We start from the raw sequence: 24,638 nt of genomic DNA, 5'->3' as shown, positions 1-24,638 counted from the left end.
TTTCATATGATAGTTAAAAATCAATTTTCAAGTAATATCTCTACTCTTAGATCCGATTCGGGTGGAGAATATTTATCAAATGAATTTCAAAACTATTTAGAAGTAAATGGGATTTGTCATCAAAGATCGTGTCCTAGGACTCCTCAACAAAACGGCTTGGCCGAAAGAAAGCATAGACATATCATGGAAACTACTAGGACACTCCTTATTTCCAAAGAAATTCCAAAGAATTTTTGGGCCGAAGCGGCCTTAACCTCAACTTATTTAATAAATAGAATGATATCTTCATCCTTACAAAATACATCTCCATACGAAAAACTATTTGAAAGAACACCTGACTTCAATAAATTAAGAGTTTTTGGATGTAAATGTTTTGTCCTTACTCATAAACGGGACAAATTATCTCCTAAAGCTATTGAATGCGTTTTCTTGGGTTATGGAGAAAATCAAAAGGGTTTTAGATGTTTTGACTTGAAAAATAACAAACTCTATGTATCCAAAGATGTAACCTTTTTGGAAAATGAAAATGGTTTTGAGAAAACTAAAGATATTGACGAAAGTGAATATACTTTTTTATTTGATCTTCTATCTCAAGAAGATGAGACTCCTCAAGAAGAGGAAATCTCTAATGAGTCTTTGAATGACCTAGAGGAAATCCCTCTTGATAATGCTGTAGTTGAGAATAATAGACCAATCCAAACATATGTTAGGCGCGGTCAACAAACTCAGATAAGTGCCTTAGAAAAATACTCTCAAGGATCCGACATTGAAGAAACATCTTTAAGGAGATCCAGTCGGATCTCCAATCCTCCAAATAGGTTTGTTTCCTATGAGTCCCTAACTCCTAGATATAGAGCATGTCTAATTGCATTACATTCATTTCATGAACCTTCACACTATAATGAGGCCAAAAATATTCCCCAATGGGTTGAAGCCATGAACTTAGAGCTTAGTGCCCTTGAAAAAGCAAAAACTTGGGAAATAACTTCGTTACCCACTGGAAAGAAATCAATAGGATGTAGATGGGTCTTCAAAATTAAAACCAAGAGTGATGGTTCATTAGAACGTTATAAAGCACGATTAGTAGCTAAAGGATATGCTCAGGAATATGGTATAGATTATGAAGAAACCTTCGCACCGGTTGCTAGAATGACTAGTGTTAGGACTCTTATTGCTATTGCGTCTGTAAAGAAATGGCCTATCTATCAACTTGATGTTAAGAATGCATTTCTAAATGGCGAATTAAATGAAGAAGTTTACATGGATCCCCCACCAGGAGTATGTATTGGTAAAAATAAAATTCTTAAACTTAACAAGGCATTATATGGTTTAAAACAAGCTCCAAAGGCTTGGCATGATAGATTTAGTAATGTAATGACAAGTTTAAATTTTCATTCATGTTATACTGACACTGCTTTGTTTGTGAAAAGTGCAGGGTCTTCTGTAGTTATTTTACTACTTTATGTTGATGATATGATCATCACAGGAAGTGATGAGCAAGGCATTAATGATATTAAAAAGGTTTTGAAAGAAAATTTTGATATGTCTGACCTTGGTTTCTTAAGATATTTTTTAGGAATTGAAGTGACGTACTCTCCTCGAGGGTACATTCTCTCTCAGATGAAACTTGCTGCTGACATCTGTTCTAAATCGGGTATCTCCGATGACAAGAAGACAGAAACCCCAGAAGTCATCAATGCAAAATTAAGGTTGGAAGATAGAACACCTCTCGAGGATCCAACTCCCTACCGGCAACTTGTTGGGTCTCTAACCTATCTATCCATCACACGGCCAGACATTGCTCATGCCGTCCACTCTGTCAGTCAGTTTCAACATGCACCTACAACCGTGCACATGAGTGCAGTCTTAAGGATTGTCAGATATATAAAAAATACCATAACTAAGGGAGTTTTTCTTTCTTCTGCCTCGTCACTTGATTTAATTGTTTATACCGATGCAGATTGGGGAGGAAATCCCAATGACCGTGTCTCAACTACTGGTTTTTGTGTTTTCTTAGGTGACTCTATGATTTCGTGGAGATGCAAGAAGCAACACAAAGTATCATTGTCCTCGACGGAAGCAGAATATCGTGCTATGGTCACTACAACCATGGAACTTGTGTGGCTAAGAAGCCTCCTCAGTGATATGGGCATTGTCATCTCTACTCCTTCGAAGATGTGTTGTGACAACAAAAGCGCAATCTATATTGCAAGCAATCACACCTTCCATGAGCGTACTAAACATATTGAGATGGACTGCCATTACGTTCGGGATGAATACCTAAGAGGAACTATAGCACTACCTTACGTCACATCAGAGTACCAGTTGGCGGACTTCTTCACTAAGGCTCTTGCGGCTCCTCGGTTTTTGTTTCTCCTTAACAAGCTTTCGGTTATATCCCCGTAAAGCTTGAGGGAGGGTGTTAAAATATATGTAATTCATATATATATATATATTTATATATATATATATATAACACCCGATAGGGGTATTTCTGTCATTTCACAAGTACCCGATAGGGGTACTTGTTTTTCTTTGTTTATTTTTCTCTTTATTTTTTGTAAAATGTATTTTTTATTTTTTTGTTTTTTGCTCACTCAAAAGGGGCCCCACCATGTAGTCGATGGGGCCTCCAACGGTCACATTAGTGACCGTTGGGGGGCTCCCAACGACTACATGGGGAGCCCCCTAGGTGGCTCTCCTTTTAAGGCCTCTTGGCCCTCTCCCTCTCCTCCTCTTGTGTATAAATAGGGGTGCTCCCCTCTTGTATTTTTCACTCTTGAGAGCTCTCTCTCTTTCAATAAGAGGCATTTATATTTTTATGTTGTGTTGTCTCTTGTGGGTTTGGGTATTAGCCCCTCTTTGTTTGTTCATTAGTAGATGTTGTAAGTGCTTAGTGCACTCTTTGCTTTTCCGCATATTTCATTACAGTTGATTCCCTTATTTTAACTCAGCAAAATTACATGATGGATCTCCTAAATGAAACAGCCATGAAAGATTATAAACATGTTGCAACCTCAGTTCCCATTCATCAGGGATTATGCGTAAATGATGAAGAATTATTTCACGGCCTAACACAGTTCAGAAGCATAGTTGGAATGCTGCAATATCTCACTTTCACTCGTGCATATATTGTTTTTGCTGTTAATCAGGTGTCACAATTCATGCATCAGCCTAGAACATCACATATAGAGGGTGTGAAAAGAATTTTGAGATATTTAAAGGACACTTTGGGAGATGGCTTGCTCTACAGAAATAGGGCGCTACATGAAGATATGTTAATGGTTACGACTTACTCATATGTCGATTGGGCTGGAGATCTTGATGAGAGAAGGTCTGTTTCTAGATACTGTATTTTCTTTGGAAGAAATTTGGTCTCATGGAGTAGTAAAAAACAAAAGGCTGTTGCGAGGTCCAGTACAAAGGCTGAATATTGTTCCATGACTGCAATTATAGTTGAGATGACATAGATTAGACACATGTTGTATGATTTGGGAGAAGTCATCCCCAAGCCACTCTTGTTGTATGATAATCAAGGAGCTATCAAGATTTTAGTAAATCTCATTTAACATGAAAAGACAAAACATATCGAAATTGTTCAACATTTTATTCGTCAAAAAGTGGAGGATCAGGAGATTGAGACGAGTTATGTCTGGACTGAAGACCAAGTGGTTGACTTGTTCACTAAAGGCCTCGCAAAGAACATGTTTAAGTTTTGGTATTTAAGAAGCAAGTTGTCCATGGTTGTTAACCATGTACAACTTGAGGGAGGCTATTAGAGTGTGAGGTTTGAGGTGGTCGGATCTAGATCTTGATCCAGATTCATATCACTCATGTCACTTTTCACAACGTTACTGTTCATGTCACTGTTCACGATGTTACTGTTATATATTTTATTATATATTTTGTTCCTAAAATACCCTTTATTAGTCTTGTATTTTGTGTTATTAAGGGTGTTTTAGTAAAGATGTATTTTAGTGTAAAGTGAATATAAATAGTCAAAATGAGGCATGATTTTCCCATATTGGGAATCGTGAGAGTTCAGCCCAAACTTTTCTCGTCTTCTTTTTCTCTGCAAGAACCTCAGAAAACCTAAATCTAGCATCTATTAGTAGTTGTGAATTACAAAATAATAAGATAAGATCTAAAGAAAATTGCGGTCCATCATCAATATTTTAATTATAAAAGAATTCAAAAGGGCAGAAAAACTAGATTATCTCATGTAAATATACCTAAGTTTGCATTACATATTCTAAAACTGAACTGTTAAGATCAATATGCGAATGGCTGTTTTCAAGAATTAAATAGCATTGTCTAAGCCATGCATTTTGGATGACAAGGTGCAATCTTGAAGATGGAGCGTTTGGAATATTTCCTGCTTTGGTTTCTTCAATGTAATTAATCTGAATACCATGTACCTTTCACTGTGGTCTCTACCTTTCACTGGTGAAAATTTGCTTGAACTGCTGCAATAGACACACATACTGACTGGAGTGATCATATCAGTAATTGTTCCTCAAAGTATTTTTGTTGGCAAGGTGCAATTAGTTGATAGCTAAACTGGTTTCTTCTGTAGTTAATGGCAATATGCTTGACCTTGCACAAGACAATGAACCACAGTCTTTATGGCATTTTACCATCATTGACTTGAGAAATGTTTGATTCCACCATATGCATTGGGAGAACAGAAATATCATTAGTTGCTTTAGTAAAGGGAATGCAGTTCTACATTATATACTTCAGTCATCTGATGCTAAACTCATACATTTACCTCCTTTTAAACATTAATGTTATATTTCCTCTTCAAAGTGTAATATCTCTCTTGTTGATGACATGATTCATCTAGTTGACATGCATAATTTTCAAACTGCAGTTTTAACCATTCTCATCACCACCATGTTCATGATGCAAGCTTGATGGGTTACGTGATCAGTAGAACAAGTCAATTCCATTGATAGAGGGGAAGGTAGTACCAACACTTTAATAAAAAAAGAGCACTCCAGAAAAAGTAGTCTTGGTATTGGATCTGCTCTTCTTTTAGCATTAACATAAAAAAGTAATGTGACTTTCTTCTTTCTATTAAAAAAGAGAACCCCCCACCCAAACCTTTCTTAATAGAAATGGTTTGGTACTGATTAGTCTGACCGTGATTGTAACTGTGTATGTGGGTGGGCGATTGGGTAACTAAAAGAGTATCTGCAAGCCAACTAAATATTTACTGATGAGGAATGAAAGACCAAACTGAATAACAGTTATGAGAAGCGGAGACTGTAGTAGGCTAGTAGCAAATTGTGATACATGCTGATGCAACAAGTCAATCTGTGAGATTTTCATGTTAGGCCTTGGTTATGGGACACAGATGTATCATGATTTTGGTGTGCAAATCACCTCTGCATGTATTTATTCTATCAATGCTTTTAGATTAGTATATCCCCAGGTTGAGAAAAGCTACCATTGCTATGTATTGTAGAATGTACCTCCATGAGGTTTGACTCAACCGGCATAAATAATCTTTGCCAAGCTCCAGTTGATATGACAATTGATTAGGCACAATAGACAGAAGCAAACATGAAGAGACCATGAAAAAGAACATTTCAGGAAAGGTTTTGTGATTTTGAGCACCAACTCCTAGAACTAAAGCTTGACTGTATTTGTGTGCTATAGAAGAGAAGATGAACAAAGTAGTTGGATTCTTTGTTATTTTCACTAGTTCTCATGTGGATCCTTTGCGATGGATACATGCAAAATTTTCCAATCCCAGTAATATATACCAACTTGTGGGTAACTAATGTTTATGAAGGTTTCTACAAGCATAATCCTCTGTTCAATTTGTTTCCCGTTTGAAAAATAAGTGTTGTGTGTTGAGTTTTATATACAATATGTGTATTACATTTTGTGTGCTGCCCCTTTTATATATTTGTGTACATTACATTCTTTAAAAGGGTATTTTTGTACTTCTAGTAGGGTAGAGTCAAATGTTTTTTTTCCTATAGTGAGATATGAGGGATGTCCTCCATATATGGTTGTATTCTTTCCTTTCTCTCAATGAAGTTTCTCTTCCCATCTTCTTCTTTGCTATCTCTTACATGGTTGGAACTTAATTGCTTTGATATGGTATCAAAGTCATACCCAACCCTAGGGAGATGTATTTGGTGATTAGCTGGAAGGAAAGAGGAAGAAGAAACTCCATTCTGGTGCGTCGGGTGTGTGTGCCCCAAGAAGTACACCTGTACATTTGTTGCAGTTTTGTTTGATTGAGTTGAGACTTTGGTGGATCTTGATTTTAGATGATTTCTAAATCAAGAATCATTTCGATCAGAGATATACTCGATTTTATATGATTTTTTTTCTGATTTTATGAATAGTGATCAGGTTTGGATTTCCGGCTATTCCAATCAGATCAATAGTTTTTGGTGGCCTTAGTTTGACATAATCTGGTTGTTTTTATGTGAGGAAACTTTTAGAAGTGTTGTTTTGACAAAATTTGGTGTTTTGGCGAAGCTTTGAAGTGATTTTAGTGGTCTATTTAAGGCGGTAGTTGGGTTTTTGCTTATTGAGGGGATAGAACTACTGTAACCTTTGTATTAACATCAGGCTTCATCATTTCTGATATTGGATATCTGTTTTGGATTGTTGGTTGAGGCATTTGAGGTGTGGCCATGTGTGCATCTTGTTTGGTGCATACTTTGTTGACGGTCTTCATATTGGCTGAGCACATATGGGTGTTGGTAGTATCAACATGGTTTGTGTTGTCTTTTGGTTTCATTCCAGAGAGTATGTTGAAGTTGGTGATATCTGTAACGAAACAAGAGTGCACAACTACAATGCCAACGAAGGGCTACACAAGTGCACAAATATATTATGGTTTCTAATGGACCGATGACAATCTCGTAAAAGAGATACACAAAGGCACGAATTCCACAAGAGCACAAAAGCACAAAACCCATAAGAGCACAAGAGAAAATTAGATCTTGTATTAGCACATGAAATGCTTTAGAAAAGCATAAAATACATAGTGAGGTGAGGCTCTAGCCTTTAAGGGAGGCAATCCAACACTCGTTGGACTGTCACCCCAACAGTTCTTTTGAATTTACAATAAAAAAATAGAAAAATAAAGAAAATAAAAAGGATTGTACTAAAATACATATGAAATAACCAAAATACCCTGATTTACTTATATTATATAAAGATGCGTATATCAATTAGGTATAAATATATACACAGTATTTTTAACTCTCCCCCTCAAACATACTGTGAAATCATCGAAAGTTTGCTAAGAAGATACAAGAATTGGTAGATGAAGAGATTTGGTGAAGAAGTCCGCAATCTGAAACTCTGACTGAACATATGGTAAAGTAATCCTCCCCTTCAATTATTCTTCTCAAACATAGTGGCAATCCATCTCAATATGTTTTGTTTGCTCATGAAATGTGTGATTGTTGGTTATATATATGTGGCACTTTTGTTATTTGAAGGTCTGAAACATCAACACCCATATATGAAAGTAATGATCTCATCCACACGACCTCGGTTGTTGTTGTAGCCATCACCCTATACTCAGCTTCGTGGAAGATAAAGACACTTTCTGTTGTTTTTTGCATCTCCAAGAAATGAAAGAATCACCTACAAACACACAAAAACCTGTAGTTGAGTGACGGTTATTGAGATCTCCTCCCCAGTCAGAATCAATATAAGCAATAAGATTTAAAGATGATGAAGATGATAAGAATAGCCATTTAGATGTAGTTTTCTTGTTCTATCGAACTATTCTTAATATGACACTCATGTGAACCGATGTGGGCGCATGTTGAAACTGACTTGCAGTATGTACTGCATGCGCAATGTCTGGCCTGGTAATAGATAGGTACATTAATGATTCGATAGGTTGCCTATAAAAAGTTAGATTATCTAACAAAACTCTGTCTTCAGCTCTCATTTTAGTATTTATCACTTCAGGAGTATCGACATATTTTGTATTTGTGATTCCCAAACGCGCAACAATATCAACTGCAAACTTGATTTGAGACAAAATGTACCCTCTTGGCGAGTATGCTACTTCAATTCCTAAAAAATTTCTCAAAAAACCAAGGTCAGTCATATCAAAAGATTTTTTAAGCATAATTTTATTTTTTTCAATTTTCTTCTGATCATTCCTAGTGATGTTCATATCATCAACATACAAAAGCAAAATTATAAGTGAGGTACCGGTTCCAAGATTCAACACCGTTCTACTAAAACGATCATACCATGCTTTATGAGCTTGTTTAAGCCCATATAAAGCTTTTTGAAGATGAATAACCATTCCATTTTCATTAGTCAGACCAAGGGAGGATCCATGCACACTTCTTCATTTAAATTTTCATTTAAGAAAGCATTCTTAACGTCTAACTAATATATAAGTTATTTTCTAATGGATGTTACTGCAACTAGATCCCTAATTGTGGTCATGCGAGTTACTGGGGCAAATGTTTTCTCATAATCTATTTCATATTCCTGGGAGAATCCTTTTGCAACTAATCTTGCTTTGTTTCTTTCTAGGGACTCGTCACTCTTTGTTTTGACTTTGAATACCTATCTACATCCTATTGTTTTCTTTTCCTTGGCAAGAGGTTGAACTGCCCAAGTATGAGCCTTGTATAATGTATCTAATTCTATTTTCATAGCTTCTACCCATTCTTTTTTGTTTTTAGCTTCTTTGTAGTTAGGTGGTTTATGATATGAATGAGTTGTTAGAAGACAAGCCCTAAAGTTTGCAGAAAAGGATTCATAAGAGACAAACCTATTTGAGAGGCTTATGTATCTGTTCAGATCTTCTAACACTAGATTCTTCAACATTTGTTGATTGATTATACCTTTCAAAAGTATATGGATGCTCCCCATTATCTCGTCTAGAGTATTGTAAGGGATTATGAGTTGGTTTTCTTTTTTCACTTGGTTCTTTAATAGACTCAAAATTATCAATATCAATATTATCAATAATTTTATTATTTAATTTAGGTAACAAATCAAATAAGAAGGCATACTCAGATTCTTCCTTAGGTTTTTCAAAATCAAATCCATTCTCATTTTCAAGAAATGTTACATTTCTAGAGACATAAAGTTTATCGTTTGTTGGTTCATAACATCGATAGCCTTTTTTATTTTTGGCATATCCAAGAAAAACACATTTTATAGCTTTAGGAGAGTTTGTTATATTTTTCAATAAGCACAAAACATTTACATCCAAATACCTTTAGTCTTTTCAAATCGAGAGAGATTTTAAAAAGCTTTTCAATAGGGGATTTGTTTTCCAAAGTTTGATAAGGCATTCTATTTATTAGATATATCGTAGTGAGAGCGGCTTCGGCCCAGAAGTTTTTTGGAATTTCTTTTGAAATGAGTAGGGTCCTAGAAGTTTCAATAATGCGATGTTTTTTTTCGGAAATACCATTTTGTTGGGGGTCCTAGAACAAGATCTTTAGTGTAAGATACCATGAGTTTTTAGATAGAATTGGAATTCGTTTGAAAGAAACTCTCCCCCTGAGTCGGGGCAGAAGACTTTAATGTTTGTTTTAAATTGATTTTTAACTAGATTATGAAAAATTTTAAAACACGAAAAAACTTCAGATTTGAGTTTAAGGAAGTATATCCAAGTATGTCTACTAAAATCATCTATGAATGTAACATAATATGAATAAGTATTTTTTGACATAACGAGAGCGGGACCCCATACATCCGAATGCACTAATTCAAAGATTTAATTAGTCAAGGAAGTTCTAGATCCAAAAGGCATCATTTGCATTTTCCAAATATACAATCTTCACATACAAATTCTTTGTCCTTATAAATTTTTTCAAAAATGAAAAATGAGATAATTTGGATATACTTGGGTGTTTTAATTTTTTATGCCAAAGATCTAAATTAATGTCTTTGACATGATTACAAAGAGAGTTTTTGGGTAAATATAAAAAATTCATATAGTAAAGATTTCCTCTTCTATAGCCTTGCCCAATCAGCTTCCTTGATTAGAGATCCTGCACCCAAAAAGCCTTAGATGAGAAGAATACTTTACACCCATAATAAAAAATTTGAAAAAAGGTTTAAATTTAATTTTGAATAACCCTCACATTTGGAATAAAAATGTTTTTTTAGATATTATTGAGGTTTCCTATACTTTTAACTTTTAAATAAGTACCATCGGCAGTTGATACACATGAAAAATATAAATTAGTGCAATTGGATAATAGACTCATTATGAGTCGTGTGAAAAGAGGCTCTCGAATCCAAAATCCAAGAAGACTTACCTGGAAAAGAAGACGAAGAGATGGCGACGTCGGATGTAGGAGTGACTTTAAGAATTTGTGAGACGACCTCTGCTATTTGGGTAATTGTCAAATCATTGAAGTTGCCTTCTTTTTTTTATTCTTGAGGTTCTTCACTTACGGCAACAACATTCTTGAACTTGGGACTATCTGGTCTTATATAACCCCGTTCCTTACAATAATGACAAATAATTTTACCCTTGTATCCTCTTTTTTTTTCCTCCCCAATTATGTCCTCCATTGAATTTTATTTCAAAGTGAGGTGGTTTATAAGTTTTTACAAAAAATTTGAGTCTTGATACGACAAGAACCTCATCATTAGACTTGTGCATTCCAAGTTTTGTTTCTTCTTGACAAATTTGAGCAAGCACCTCACTTATAGGACTCGAAGTCCTATAAAATAAAGACCTAACTTGCTCAAATTTTGGTCGGAGACCATAAAGAAAAGAGAAAAGGTTTTCTCTTTCAACTTGTAATTTTCTCATTTCAATAGTCGAACATTCTCATTTTGGTTTTAACATAGCTAGTTCATCCCAAATAAAAGATAAAATACTATAAAAGTCTCTTACATTTTTATCTCCTTGTTTGGTATTACGTACCTTGTCTTGAAGATAATATAGCCCAGCCATATCTTTTTTAATGAAGGTGCTCTTTAGGAAAATCCATGCATCACATGCCCTTTTAAATGTGATGATGTTGGTGGCGATTTTGAACTCCATGGTATTCATGAACCATAAGAGAATTTGAGCATTGTTAGCTTCTCAATCCTTAACTTGTTTTGATATTCTTGCAAAGCTTTCTCCTTTTCTTCTTCAGATAGGGCTTTGACTTGATCTCCTTCTCTTCTTGTCAATTTAAGTTGAGGTTCATTAGTGGTTCTACTAACAAAACCCCAAAGCTTTTTACCTTTGTGATTTTTCATAGTGGTTGCCTACATCAAATAGTGGTTTTCGTTGAGCTTGTAGGAGACGACGGAGGCAGAATCTCTTTCTCCCATAATGAAGAAGACTTGTGTTTGAGGACGAAAGGTTGAAGAGCACCACCACAAAGAGAACAATCTCAAGATTGCTTTCATTACTTCAAGAGCCTAGCTTTGATACCATGTAATGAAACAAGAGTGCACAATTACAATGCCAACGAAGGGCTACACTAGTGCACAAATATACTATGGTCTCTAATGGACCGATGGCAATCTCATAAAAGAGATACACAAAAGCACGAATTCCACAAGAGCACAAAGGCACAAAACTCACAAGAGCACAATAGAAAAATAGATCTTGTATTAGCACATGAAATGCTTTAGAAAAGCATAGAATACATAGTGAGATGAGGTTCTATTTATAGAGAGCCTCACATGCCTTTAAGGGAGGCAGTCCAACAGTAGTTGGGCTGTCACCCCAACAGCTCTTTTGAATTTACAATAAAAAAATAAAGAAAATAAAAAAGACCTTACAGTATCTAATGGACTGTACTAAAATACATATTATTAAATAACCAAAATACCCGTGATATACGAATACTGTAATGGACTGTGCTAATAGATCTTGTATTAGCATGTGAAATGCTTTAGAAAAGCATAGAATACATAGTGAGGTGAGGTTCTATTTATAGAGAGCCTCACATGCCTTTAAGGGAGGCAGTCCAACAGTAGTTGGGCTGTCACCCCAACAGCTCTTTTGAATTTACAATAAAAAAATAGAAAAATAAAGAAAATAAAAAAGACCTTACAGTATCTAATGGACTGTACTTAAATACATATTATTAAATAACCAAAATACCCCTGATATACGAATACTGTATAAATATATACGCAGTATTTTAACAATATCTTGTTTATTTCGGAATTGTATATTGTGTATTCGGTCCAGCTGTATTGTGTTCTCTATTGGCTTTTTGATTTGTAGTTGAGGGTTGTGGTTGTGATGGAGAAGGAAAAATTAATTCAACTTGACCCATTAAAGTTGGATAGTTCCCATCTGTTTGTCAGAATGGTAGATTTAGTGATGAGATGATTGCTATGTCATGAACATCTAGAGGTGACATGGGTGGTATGAGATGTCATTATTGCAAAAAAATGTGGCATATACAGCAATCCTACCCTGCATTGAAAAGAGAGGTGGTTCTGCAACTCAATCCATTAGAGAGTCCTAGGGATAGGAATGAGCAATTGAATGATAGTGGAAAGACTCGGTCTGTTGACTTGCCTGTGAGAGGTTCTTCTGAGCATCTTGGTGGGAGTCAATTATGGATTTTGGAGTTGATTCTGTAGATGCAACAACAAATTCTTTAATTGCAGCTTTTAACTCAGTCATTCACTGTTGCTCTGTCTTCTAACCTCTCTTATGTTCCCACTTCCTCTTCTGATTTTGCTTGTGTAGGTATTTCTGGTAGTCCTCTTGGTGGTTGATAGATTTAGGAGCATCATGCCACATTCTGTTGGCCAAATTACCAATTTTAACTGCAATGTTATATTCTCTCTTGTTGATTGTGTTGTGCAGAATCAGCTGTTAGGAAGAATGATTGAAATTGGTCATAGGAGGGAAGATATGTATTATTTAGATTGGTTGGATATGAGCTCTCAAAAGAAGTCTGGAGTTAATCTAGGGGATGCGGTTATGGATGAATCTGTTTTGTGGCACCATAAACTAGGTCATATTTCTAGTTCAGGTTGCCACATTTGGTATCTGGTAGGAGTTTGGGTGAGTCAAAGTTACGTGGCAAGGCATGTGAAAGTTGTAGGCTGGCAAAGGGCCATGCTATGCCATTTGGGACTAGAAACAAGGAAGCTTAGTGTCCAATTGATCTTGTTCATTCAGATGTGTGGGGTCCCTCACCAATCTTCTTCGAAGGAGGTTCGTCGTATTTTGTCACATTTATTGATGATTGCATAAGGTATACTTGGGTATATGTCATAAAAAGATGCTGGCAAAGGGCCATGCTATGCCATTTGGGACTAGAAACAAGGAAGCTTAGTGTCCAATTGATCTTGTTCATTCAGATGTGTGGGGTCCCTCACCAATCTTCTTCGAAGGAGGTTCGTCGTATTTTGTCACATTTATTGATGATTGCATAAGGTATACTTGGGTATATTTCATAAAAAGTAGCAGTGAACTTTTTGAGATCTTTAAGAATTTTGGGCTATGATTCAAACCCAGCCAAGATTAAGCCTTTTAGAAATGATTTTGGTGGTGTTTGAGAGGTTCTTGCAGTAAAGAGGTATAAATCATAAAAAATCTTCTCCTTATACTCTTGAACAAAATGGAGTCACTGAATGGAAGAATAGGCACATTTTTTAGACAACTATTGCTTTTCTCTCTAGTGGATGTGTGCTAAAAATATATTGGGCTGATGCTAAGTGGATGACTATCTATCAGATAAATAATATGCCTTCGAGTGTTTTCAAAGGTATATCTCCTTTTCAGAAATTGTATGGAATTGTTCCGAACTATAAAATGATGAAAGTGCTTGGATGTATCTGTTTTGTGCTTTTACCTGATAAATATAAAGATAAACTGTCTCCCAAAACTGTTAAGTGTTGCTTCTTGAGTTTTTCAAATGGGCAAAAGGGTTATAAGTGCTATTGATCCAATTGAAAGAAAAGTTTGGATATCTAAAAATATTGTCTTCCATGAAGATATACTTTATTTTAGCCAGATTGAGGATAAGGCATGAGCGGAGACTTATATGTCCTTCTTGGTGCCATTTCTTGCAAAAATAGGGAATGGATGGGCATATGAAGGATCAGGGTGAGCAAGAGGGAGTTAATGGGCATATGGAGGTTTGGGGACGAAAGTTTCTTTAAGAGGCCATAGGTTTGGACAAATCTATTCTAGACGACATAAAAATATTGTTGGGATACCTTTTCTTAGATCAGGTGTTGGCTGAGGAAGTAGGAAGCATAAAGGCCAATTCTGATCCAATTCCTTCTTCAATTGATCGTGAGCATCAAAGTCTAGGGTCATTTTTTGAGCCATCCCCATTTCCTTCACCCTCTCCTTAGGTACGTCGAAACTCTAGAGTATCCATTCCTCCCTCACTTTGTGTCTTATGAGTCTTTCTCCGCTATACATTGTGTATTCTTAATCTTGATTCACTCTTATGTTGAACCTAAGTCTTATGCGGAGGTTGCTTGTAAAGAAGAGTGGCAATTTGCAATGACTAAGGAAATGAATGTCCTAGAGAGAATGCATGCATGAGATTTTGTAAAGCCTCCAACAGGCAAGAATGTAGTTGAGAGCAAATGAGTTTATAAGATCAAGACTAAGGCAGATAGGTCTTTCAAAAGATATAAGGCAAGATTAGTGGCAAAGGGCTACAACCAACAATTTGGAATTGATTTTGCAGAAATCTTTGCACCTGTGACTCATTGACTACCGTACGAACCTTGCTTGTAGTAGTTGCAGTGAAACAGTAGAACCTATGGCAATTAGATGAGAAAAATGTCTTCTTAAATAGTGATATGCATAAGGAGGTATATATGTAGTTTTCACAAGGATATTAGGATCCTGAGGGCAGAGTTTGTAGGTTGAAGAGGGCTTTGTATAGGTTCTAACAAGCTCCTCGAGCCTGATTAGAAATATTTAGTGCTGCTATCAAATTTCTTGGTTTCAAGCAAAGTTACCATGACCCAACATTGTTTATGACATCTTCTTATCAAGGGAAGCACATATTACTCATGTATGTTGAAGATATGATCATTCCGGGAGATAATTTAAATTAGGTAGATTATACCAAGAAGTTAGCCAACATTTTTGAGATAAAGGATGTAAAAATTTTGAAATATTTTCTTGGCTTAGAGATTGCATACAAGAGAGGACTTTACTTGTCCCAACATAAGTATGCAACTGATTTGGTTGTGAAGGCAAGATTAGTGGACCTTTAAAAAAGGTTAGTTATCCTATGGAAGCTAATGTCAAGTTGAGAGCTTCAGATGGGGTAGAGCTAGATGATCCAGTGTTGTATAGGCAGTTAGTCGGTAGCTTGATATATTTGACTATATCTAGACCATATATCACTTACTTTGTTCATGTTGTCTGTTAGTTTATGAGCTCCCCCAGGATGGTTGCGGTACTTCGGATTCTTAGATATGTGAGGGACACCATGTACTATGGGATTTTTTTCATCGTCCTCTTCCACAGATGTGAGAGCCTTTTGTGATGTTGATTTTGGAGACTCTACCCGGCATCGTCTTTCTACTATTGGCTTTTGTATTTTTCTTGGAAGCTCCCTAATTTCATAGAAAAGTAAGAAGCAACAAAGAGTTGCTTTATTTACAGTTGAAGTTGAATACAGAGCAATGGCACAGGTTACAACTTATGTTATTTGAATAAGGTGGCCATTGGGAGAGTTGGGAGTTCCTATCGATGATCAGATATGAGTGTTATTCATATTGTAAAGAATCCAAAATTTCATGAAAGAACTAAACATATTGAACTAGATTGTCATTTTACAAGGCCTATGAAGATGGAGTCATTTATCTTGAGCATGTAGGCTCTAAGGATCAGATTGCAGACGTGTTTACCAAGAGTCTTGCTCCGTTGCACTTTAGCACATTCCTTTCCAAACTTGGGATGATTCCTCTTGCATCATCTCAAGTTTGAGGGGGAGTGTTGAGTCTTATGTACAGTGTGTATTGCATTTTGTGTGCTACCCATTTTATGTATTTGTGTATATTACATTCTTTACAAGGGTATTTTTGTACTTCTTCTAGTTGTGTAGAGTCGATTGTTTTTTGACCTGTAGTGGGATATGAGGGATGTCCTTCATATATGGTTGCATTCTTTCTTCTCTCTCAATGAAGTTTCTCTTTCCATCTTCTTTGCTCTCTCTCTCACGGTTGGAACCATGGTTGCCAGTCGAGAAAGCGGCAGCGAGAATCGATACGGGAAGCGAAAGCGGGAAGCGAGGCACTTTCAAATTTTTAGGAAGCGGGAAGCGTGGGACGACTTATATAAGCGAATCAGGAATCGTCTCGGAAGCGAACCGGAAGCGACCTAGGAAGCAAATCGGAAGCGAGAAAAGAGAAAAAAATTTAAAAAAAATTTAAAAAAAATTTAAAAAAAAATGAAAAGAGGGAAGCGTGCTTCCCAAAAAAATTGGATGCTTCCCTGCGCGTTTCGGAAGCGCGATGTTAACAACGCGTTTCGGAAGCACGATGTTAACATCGCGCTTCCGAAACGCGCTTCGGGGAAGCGCGCTTCCTCATTAAGCTAGGCGTTTCCGGTAACTCTGGTTGGAACTCTATTGCTTTGATATTGTGAAGCTACTGGGGGCAAAGCAATTGACTGTATAAATCTAGATCACTAGTCCTTATACTCCCTATTTGTTGTTTTAGCAGTAGTCTCCTGTTAATTCATGCATTCCTGTTTCCTTGTCCCTTTATTTATGATGTAACTGTTTTCTTGAATTATAAGTACATTATGAATTGTGTTTTGCAGGATTGATGTTCAAACAAATACAAGGCGTTTTCTGTCTTTGTTTAAGGTAAGTGTGTGCAATAAAGTGTTGTAATCCCCATAGATGTAGGAAAACTTTATCAATTATGACTTCATTTGAGAACTGGTAGTTGGGGTAGAGATTGGGGATTTGGATTGGAATTTGGTGAAGCCCCTCTGGCAATGATTGTTTGAGACAAAGGTGTTGAGGTGCGTTTGAGTTGTGGTAGTGACAGTGTTTTGTATGTTGATTGCAGCATGAGTCACATATGAAATTTTGGTATTTATTTAGCTACATGCTATTGTACTGATTTTGAATTTTTCAGTACCTGCTTGAGGATGTAGCATTGGTCCCACTACGGTTTGAAAAAATCCCTTTGCAGGTAGGCTTTCAGATGATGGTCCATTCAGCCTCTGATATGTTCATCCCTCAAAACAGATGCATTTTCCTTCAATTTATTCATTGGCATTCTTTTTCTTTTCATTCTTCATCCTTAACATGTTTCTGCAATCTTTTCAGGCACGGCGAGACCTGTTTCTTCTACTTTCAAGGTTTCTCTTCTTTTACAGCTTTGGTGAGCCTGACTTGGTTTCATTAGATGATCAGATCTCCTAAGTCACATTGTAATATTGCATTTTCTTATTTCCCTCATGCAGTTGATAAATTAGGAGCATTCCTAAACCACTTTCCTGTATTTCCAAATGCATTTTTAGTTGGTGGACCAGAGGATCTGTTTGTCATTGAGCTAACTGATCAGGTGGGTCCTTTTACATTTAGAATGGGTAGAGTTTTCTGTGATTCCATATTTGTTAAATTGAATGTTTTATTTTTTTTTGGTTTTATCTCCTGTATACAGGTTCTGAAGTTGAAAGTGGAGCCTGTGTTACTGCACTACCTGTATCATATGAGGGCCCTACAGGGTATTTCACCTTTTCCTTCTAAGAATTAGTTTCCATGTGATAATACATGCTTTGGTGCCTTGGAAGTCATACTTTTCCGACAATATTTTGGAGTGTATGATGAGCATGCAATCAAAATTTTAAACATCAGTGCCATCCAATTTTTTTTGTAGGTTTGGAACTAAGGATGACCACATGTACCAGGATGAAATCATGCCTTTATAGTTTTACATCTCCTGGAGGTCCTATGTATCCAACAAGAGCTGTTCGTCATGCAGCCTGGGAGGCCTTAGATTTACTATTCCCTGTAAGTCTTCTATAACCATGCATTGCTTGACCTTGAGTAACGGAAAATCTTGCAATGTGTGATTGACAAGCTTGGCTAGTTTGAAATAATTCTTTTGTGGGTGGTTTCTTGATTCATTGATGCTTGTTGTCTATCACATTCCCTTGGTAGTCTTTACAGAATTATGATCCCATTACTCTGGGAAATAAAAAGAAAAGGAAATTACTAGTCTCTGAGTGTTTTGTTAGTTGAATTCATTGCGGGAAAACTGATATTTATAGGCTCTGTTTCGAAGCCCCCAAATCCGGGGTGTGTTGCAGTTTCCCCTAGTGCTCTCATGCTCTCTGCTGTTTGTGGGCAGTGGTGTTGCTAAAACATTGGGAATGGAGTTGTCCGGTCCGGCACCACATTTCAATGCCATTTCCACGAGGATGTTTTTGGCAACTCCATCCTCAACACCACATTTTAGCAAAACCATATTTTTTTTCAACACATGGAAATGGTGTTTCCATCACCTCCTACTAGTTGTTTGGTGGACGAGTTTTTGAGTGAGGTAAAAGAACTTCGGATCTCAATGGAAGGCTCCCAAGCAGAGCCTTAGACTCAGTTTTCTTGTTTTGATGATGTTAACCCAAAAGAACAGTAATTTAAGGTATGGACTATGGAGTCTTGGGCACGCACTGAGACATGCTACTCAAATGTCCATTGTATTTGTTTTCCTTTCAAAGCTGACTTCTTTATCTTGATACAACAAATTTGAGTCGATTGTATGTATCCATAGGAAAAAATATCAGCCACTTTTTGAGAATCTCGTGATTTTATGGCAAGACTTCAAATACCGATATAATAAAAAAATGTGATATTTTCAAAATACGACTTATTTTAAAAAATATCATGTTTGTATTGTGATCACATTGTTAATGTGATCTTTATATTTTAGTTCTTATATAATTTTAAAATTTAAAAATACTGATATTTCCCAAGAAAAAAAAAATTGTTAAATTTATCTGAGATTTTCCTTGCTTAGAAAATACCGATAATGAGATTTCTGACTACTATTGTATCCGAGTCACGGAATGTGTTAAATTCCTGAAGCACTTGAATGAAAAGAATCCACCATGTCTTGCCCTTTGCTTACTCTGTGACCATGCACTTCATAGTTGGAAATTGCTCTTGTACATGTATAACTGTCTGTCTGCATTTCATAGTCAGTTTTACCCAGTTGTGTTCTGCAGGTAGGACGCTATCCTCGCCTTCTGATAAGCCTATTTTTCCGGCTGTTGTATCCATGCTACTGGCCTTCATCAATCTGGCATTTTATCGTTTCCTGTCTCGAAGCGATTGTATGTGCAATCCAGGGTTTTATTTTTGCTGCCTTGGAGAAATTTAGAAAACCGAAGACTAAATGATGTCTCCTTGAATGAGGTATCTGAAGTGAACATGAGTGGCATAAAATTTGTAATGTGCATGGTGATCACAATGTGTTGCCAAATCCTTCTGCTATGTACATCTAAGTCACGTTTTTCTGCAATGCAATGCTACGCAAGGTCAGATTTCACAACGCTTTCGTTTTAGTTCCACTAGTTATCTCAACATATAATTGGTCTAAATCGAGTTTAAAAGCCCGGTATTCTGGGGTGCTGGGGAGGCCTTAGCTTTCTGCCTTTTGCAAGCCACACCCGCCATTGGTCTGTCTTGCTTAAAGTATGGACTAAGTACGGATCATATTATCTTTTGATGTTTTATTGCAGGTTTTGCAAATCAAGCCCTTCAAATGCAATATCTATAATCAAAATATTGCATTGAAAAACATTGTCTAAATAATTCAATCCAAATAAAGTTTTACATATACTTCCGATTAATTGAAAAGGCACTTGCAGCTATGACTTTCTGAAATGGTTCATACTGGTTCATATTAAGATTACGGACATGCCCATAGTTACCGGAAACTTCTTGCTACATGGAGAAGCTAGTTTTGGAAGCAATAAACTCTTCGCTACATATAATGAAGAAGCTAGTTTTGGAAGCAATAAACTCTTCGCTACTTGGAATGAAGGGAAGCTTTGAGAAATTTGCTTCCTAAATATTTGAATCTCAATTCCCTTTTGTGATATACTCGCTTTTCATTTCTCAAATCTATTCCCTTTTGCTTTAATGTTTCCCTCTAGCTTTGTCTTCACTTATATTAAAAGTACAATTTTTTATAACAAGCTTGTGTGTCGGTTTTATAATTGTGTTCATGTCATTTCTAATTTGCTTTTGTATGTGCATCACTTCCCACATTGCTAATAAGAGGGGGGGATAAGATTGTTATTAATTTTTTTTTGCCCCCCCAAATAAATGAGTGCATCACATTGGCTGGCATCCGACTGGTAAAACCCTTGAGGTCCTCTTTGCCCACCAGGGAGTCTAGCTTGAATCTTGTTGCAAATGATGCAACCTGTGGGTTTCAAACTTGTGCACATGGTTGGTAGGAGCTGTGGTGGACGTCTCTTTGTGGTGGGACGTTGCAGGTTCAAAAGCCAGTGGTGGGGTCTGCCTAACCCCAGCTTGCCTTTCAAAAACAAAACTTGCGACATCGCATCAACTTAGTCACATTCACAGGTCTCCCTAACCAGATGAGCAGAACCCTTGTGGGCTAAGATTGCTAAAAATTGATACCTTAGAACCCAGTAAAAATGGAACAATCTCCGGTTGGGTGCATTGAATCAAAGCAGCGTACAATGTCTTCGTCTGATTCATACAAATTCTTGGCGCTTTAAGATAAATGTTAGCAACCCATTCACAGCAGCCCTTTGATCTAAAAATTGCAAAAGGTTTGAAAAGACCCACGTAACACATAACGCAAGAACCAAGTCGGTCTCTGACCCATCACAAAGATTAGGGGTGTAAATGAGCTCAGCCGGATTGAATTTTAGGTTGAGATTTGGTTTGCCTAAACATATTGAGCTCAAGCACACTTGCCCTGTTTAGATTGATTTGTTCTTATTCGGTAGCATTGTACTGAGTTTGAGCCTAATTTCAAGTTTAACCGCCTTATTATTATCGACATCAACCTGAAAATATTTGTTATCATATGAATTATCTGTGGCCTTGAGGCACTTTAAGCATCCAAAGGTTCTGCAAAACTCTCTTATATGTATATATATATATATATATATACACGGTGATGATTCATAGTTTTTTTTTTGCGCGCTCCAGAGCTTTAGCCGAGGTCATGACCACAGCCAAAGCTCTGGGCAGAAAGAAAAAAAGCATGCATTACACCCCACATTCGAAGATGCGGGTTTTCCTATATATATATATATATATATATATATATATATATATATATATATATATATATATATATATATATATATATATATATATATATATATATATATATATATATATAGCTGCCTGCCACTTTTTTAGCCTACTGCTAGCTTACCAGGCTTTAAGGGAGTTTTTTTTCCTTAAATCCAACCACACAGATGTGTTCTACATGGTTTATTTTATAGGAATCAGCTTTTGGATAGTCCGATTCCGATACACAGGTAGATTTTTATAAAGTTTAAAAATCAACAGTCTAAGATTACATAAATATTCAAGGCATAAAAGATCATTTTTTTATTCAAAAAACTATGATCCAAGTGTCGTTTACTAGCAAATCAACAATGACGAACATATTTGCAGTGTCAGATTTGTGAACAACCCAAAAACACCATTCGCTCATGGTAGACTGGTGGTAGGCTAAAAAGTGATAGGCAGCATTACTTTTCCTTTATATGTATATGAGAGAGAGACAGGAACCGGAACCCACTCAACAAATCATAGTAGCAAATATTTATAGCTTGATATGAACTGGTAGATGAGTTTTAATAGTTCATAAGTAAATTCATAGAAATGTACGTTCAAACTTGATTCAGTGAAATAATAAAAACATAGTACAGCTTTTTCGAAAGGCCAAAAGGATAGTCATTCCCAGTCTCCCACTCTCGTATAAGATATCTCCCCCTCTCTTTTATCTTAGCATGTATAGACATGGTGATGCACCTGATGGTCATGTCTTTGTTGAATTTAAATTAAAAATTTTGGAAGAGGGCTAAAGATGAGACTAGCAGTTTTTAAAACTCTTTGATAATATTTTGTAATGGCAATTTTATTGCACTGTTATTAATATAAAAATGAGAGTATGTAGTGCAGATGTGAATAAGGTATCAATGAATTGAAACGAGTAATATCTCAATGCTCATGCCTTTTTCAGTGAATTTGCTCTCTAGATGTAATGTACAGGGTGCGTTTAGTAGAGATTAGTTTTTCTTTATATTCAAAGATCAATCCATGCACTAATCCGACTTAAAGAATTAGTACAAAAACAAAGAAAAAGATTGAACGATCGAACCCTAACAAATCGTCCATACCAAACATATCTACAAGGTCAAATTTAGTCCAAACAACTTGCACTTATGAGTTAGAACTCATTGATACCATATGCACATCCACACCAAAGACTTTCCACACAACACACGAAAGAGAGCGAGACACACACACACGCACACACGCACACACACACACACATATATATATATATATATATATATATATATATATATATATATATATATATATATATATATATATATATATATATATATATATATATATATATATATATATATATATAGGAAAAGTGATAACTGCTTACCACCAACCTACCACCAGTGCATAGGTGTTTCTAGGTTGTTTTTCTCAAATCTGACCCTGCAGATGTGTTTGCATGATCAATTTGCTAAAAAATAAGGAAGCAGATCAGGTCATGCTGAAAATGAGCGTTTTTGCTCATGCGGACATCGTGGCCGTCTGTTTGCATTTTGGATGAATGCCACGTGGTTTTGTTGACTTTTGAGCTTTTTAAATGCAAATCGGATGGCCACGATGTCCGCATGAGCAAAAACGCTCATTTTCAGCATGACCTGATCTGCTTCCAAGAAATAACACTTGAATCATGTTTTTTCTGATAAAAAACATGATATGTATATATATATATATAGAGAGAGAGAAAGAGTCATTAAAATGAGAGCATTTCCAACACTTTTTTTTGGCAATCCCATCATGTAGATGTGTTCAGAATGGTAAATTTCCTAGAAATCAACTGTTAGATCGTGCATTTTGGCTGAAAACATGTGATTTATGCTTGAATATTTATGAAGATTATGAGCCGCTGATTTTAAAGCTTTAAAAAATCTTGTTGATGCATTATAATAGGATGATTCAAGAGCTGGTCCTTCTAAAACCAGGCATGTACATCACATCTGTACGGTTATATTTAAGAAAAAAGTGAAAAAATCTATGAAAATTGCAGTTCACAGGGTAGTTATCATATTCTAGTGAAACTCTTTTTTTCTCTCTCCCTCTCTCTCTCCTCTCTTATATATATATATAAAAGAGAGGGAGAGAGAGCAATGTAATGGTGGACGGCAAAATGTTGGACATGCGGTTGCCTGCCACACTTAAAAAAAAAGGAGATTTAGCGCGGTCTTTGACCACCGCTAAATAGGGATGCACAATGAGCCGAGCTAGCTTGGGCTCGGCTCAGGCTCGACCCGTGCGGTTTGAGTGTTCGAAAAATAAATAAGCTGAGCTTGAACAAGGGTTTAGGCTCGGGACAGGTAAACGAGCCGAGCTTGAACAGGTAGTCTAGCTCAGATAGGCTCAATAAACCTAATTTAAGCTTGGTTAACATAGTTAAATAAATAAATTAGATTATATATATATATTATTTTTCTTTACATGAATATAAAAAGAGGTGTTACTCAAGTGTGTAAGTCTTTGAAATCTTTTAAAAAAAACTTTGAAAATTTTTCATGAGCTTGAGCCGAGCTCGACTTGAGCCTATCTGGGAATAGGCTGTTCAAGCTTGGCTCAAGCTCGAGCCGAGCTTGAACATCCACTTCTTCTTGAGCCGAGCCATCCCACGCTCAATGCAAACCCAGCTTGTGTGCATCCTTACCGCTAAATACTAATATTGCGCCCAAAAGAAAGAGTGCCGCTGATTGTGCACACAATCAGTGGCACTCTTGCTTTTGACATAACAGTGTGTTACTCTCGTCCTATATATATATAGGGCCTGAACTTCAAAAAAACACCGAAAGAGAAGAAAAAACCCGAAAGAGCAAAAAAAAACTATATGTTATGCCACTCGTTAGGTGCTCAAACAGAGGTCACTCACGCGGAGCGTCTATCATGCAGCATGATGGACGCTCAATGTTCTTTTTGCACATAAAGACTTTTACTGGTGCTAAAATAATGCACTAAGTCTAAAAGTGTCCTTTTAGACTTTTACTTGCACTATTTTAGTGCTGTAAAAATCTTTTTGTACAAAATATATATTATTGTTTCTTTACATAGACATAAAAAAAGGTGTTACTCCACTGGGTAAGTCTTTGGTCTCTTATAAAAGAGGGCCTCGATTCAAATTCCGCCACTTTGCTTTCAAAAAAGTGATTTTGACAACAGTTTTTAAATTTTTTTATAAACATGTTCTGCTCGAGCTGAGCCGAGCTTTTCTTGAGTCCAACTCGAGCCGATCCGGGCATAGGCTGTTCAAGTTCGACTCAAGCCTGAGCTTGAACGTCCAGTTCTTCTTGAGCTGAGCCAGCCCGCTCCAGTTCTTCTTGAGCTGAGCCAGCCCGCTCGGCTCGAACCAGGCTCGTGTGCATCCCTACCGCTAAA

At 36.4% G+C, this 24,638-nt stretch overlaps 1 protein-coding gene and 1 long non-coding RNA gene across 5 annotated transcripts in view; both read left to right on the top strand.

Moving 5' to 3' along the window:
* Positions 1-19,479, top strand: part of LOC149821261 (uncharacterized) — a 47,609-nt gene extending 28,130 nt beyond the window's left edge. For 2 of the 4 annotated variants that reach the window (XM_089981689.1, XM_089981688.1), the window contains exons 5-11: positions 16,739-16,784; positions 17,062-17,118; positions 17,256-17,310; positions 17,393-17,493; positions 17,593-17,656; positions 17,809-17,942; positions 19,157-19,479. In XM_089981689.1, the coding sequence (XP_089837815.1) occupies positions 16,739-16,784; positions 17,062-17,118; positions 17,256-17,310; positions 17,393-17,493; positions 17,593-17,656; positions 17,809-17,942; positions 19,157-19,330 (631 nt within the window). In that variant the 3' untranslated portion in view covers positions 19,331-19,479. The remainder of the gene's footprint in view (positions 1-16,738; positions 16,785-17,061; positions 17,119-17,255; positions 17,311-17,392; positions 17,494-17,592; positions 17,657-17,808; positions 17,943-19,156) is intronic. The other 2 variants (XM_089981691.1, XM_089981690.1) reach the window with 2 other exon arrangements.
* Positions 6,566-12,238, top strand: LOC149821262 (uncharacterized). The gene is made up of 2 exons (XR_016426718.1): positions 6,566-6,909; positions 11,542-12,238. It is a non-coding gene; the product is annotated as an uncharacterized LOC149821262 (long non-coding RNA).
* Positions 19,480-24,638: the final 5,159 nt, after the last annotated feature.

This window comes from Nuphar pumila, chromosome 12 (assembly GCF_984573655.1).
Source record: "Nuphar pumila chromosome 12, dmNupPumi1.hap1.1, whole genome shotgun sequence".
NCBI lineage: Eukaryota > Viridiplantae > Streptophyta > Magnoliopsida > Nymphaeales > Nymphaeaceae > Nuphar > Nuphar pumila.
Note: the sequence above shows the minus strand (reverse complement) of the source record. Positions and strands in the feature narration are given on the sequence as shown.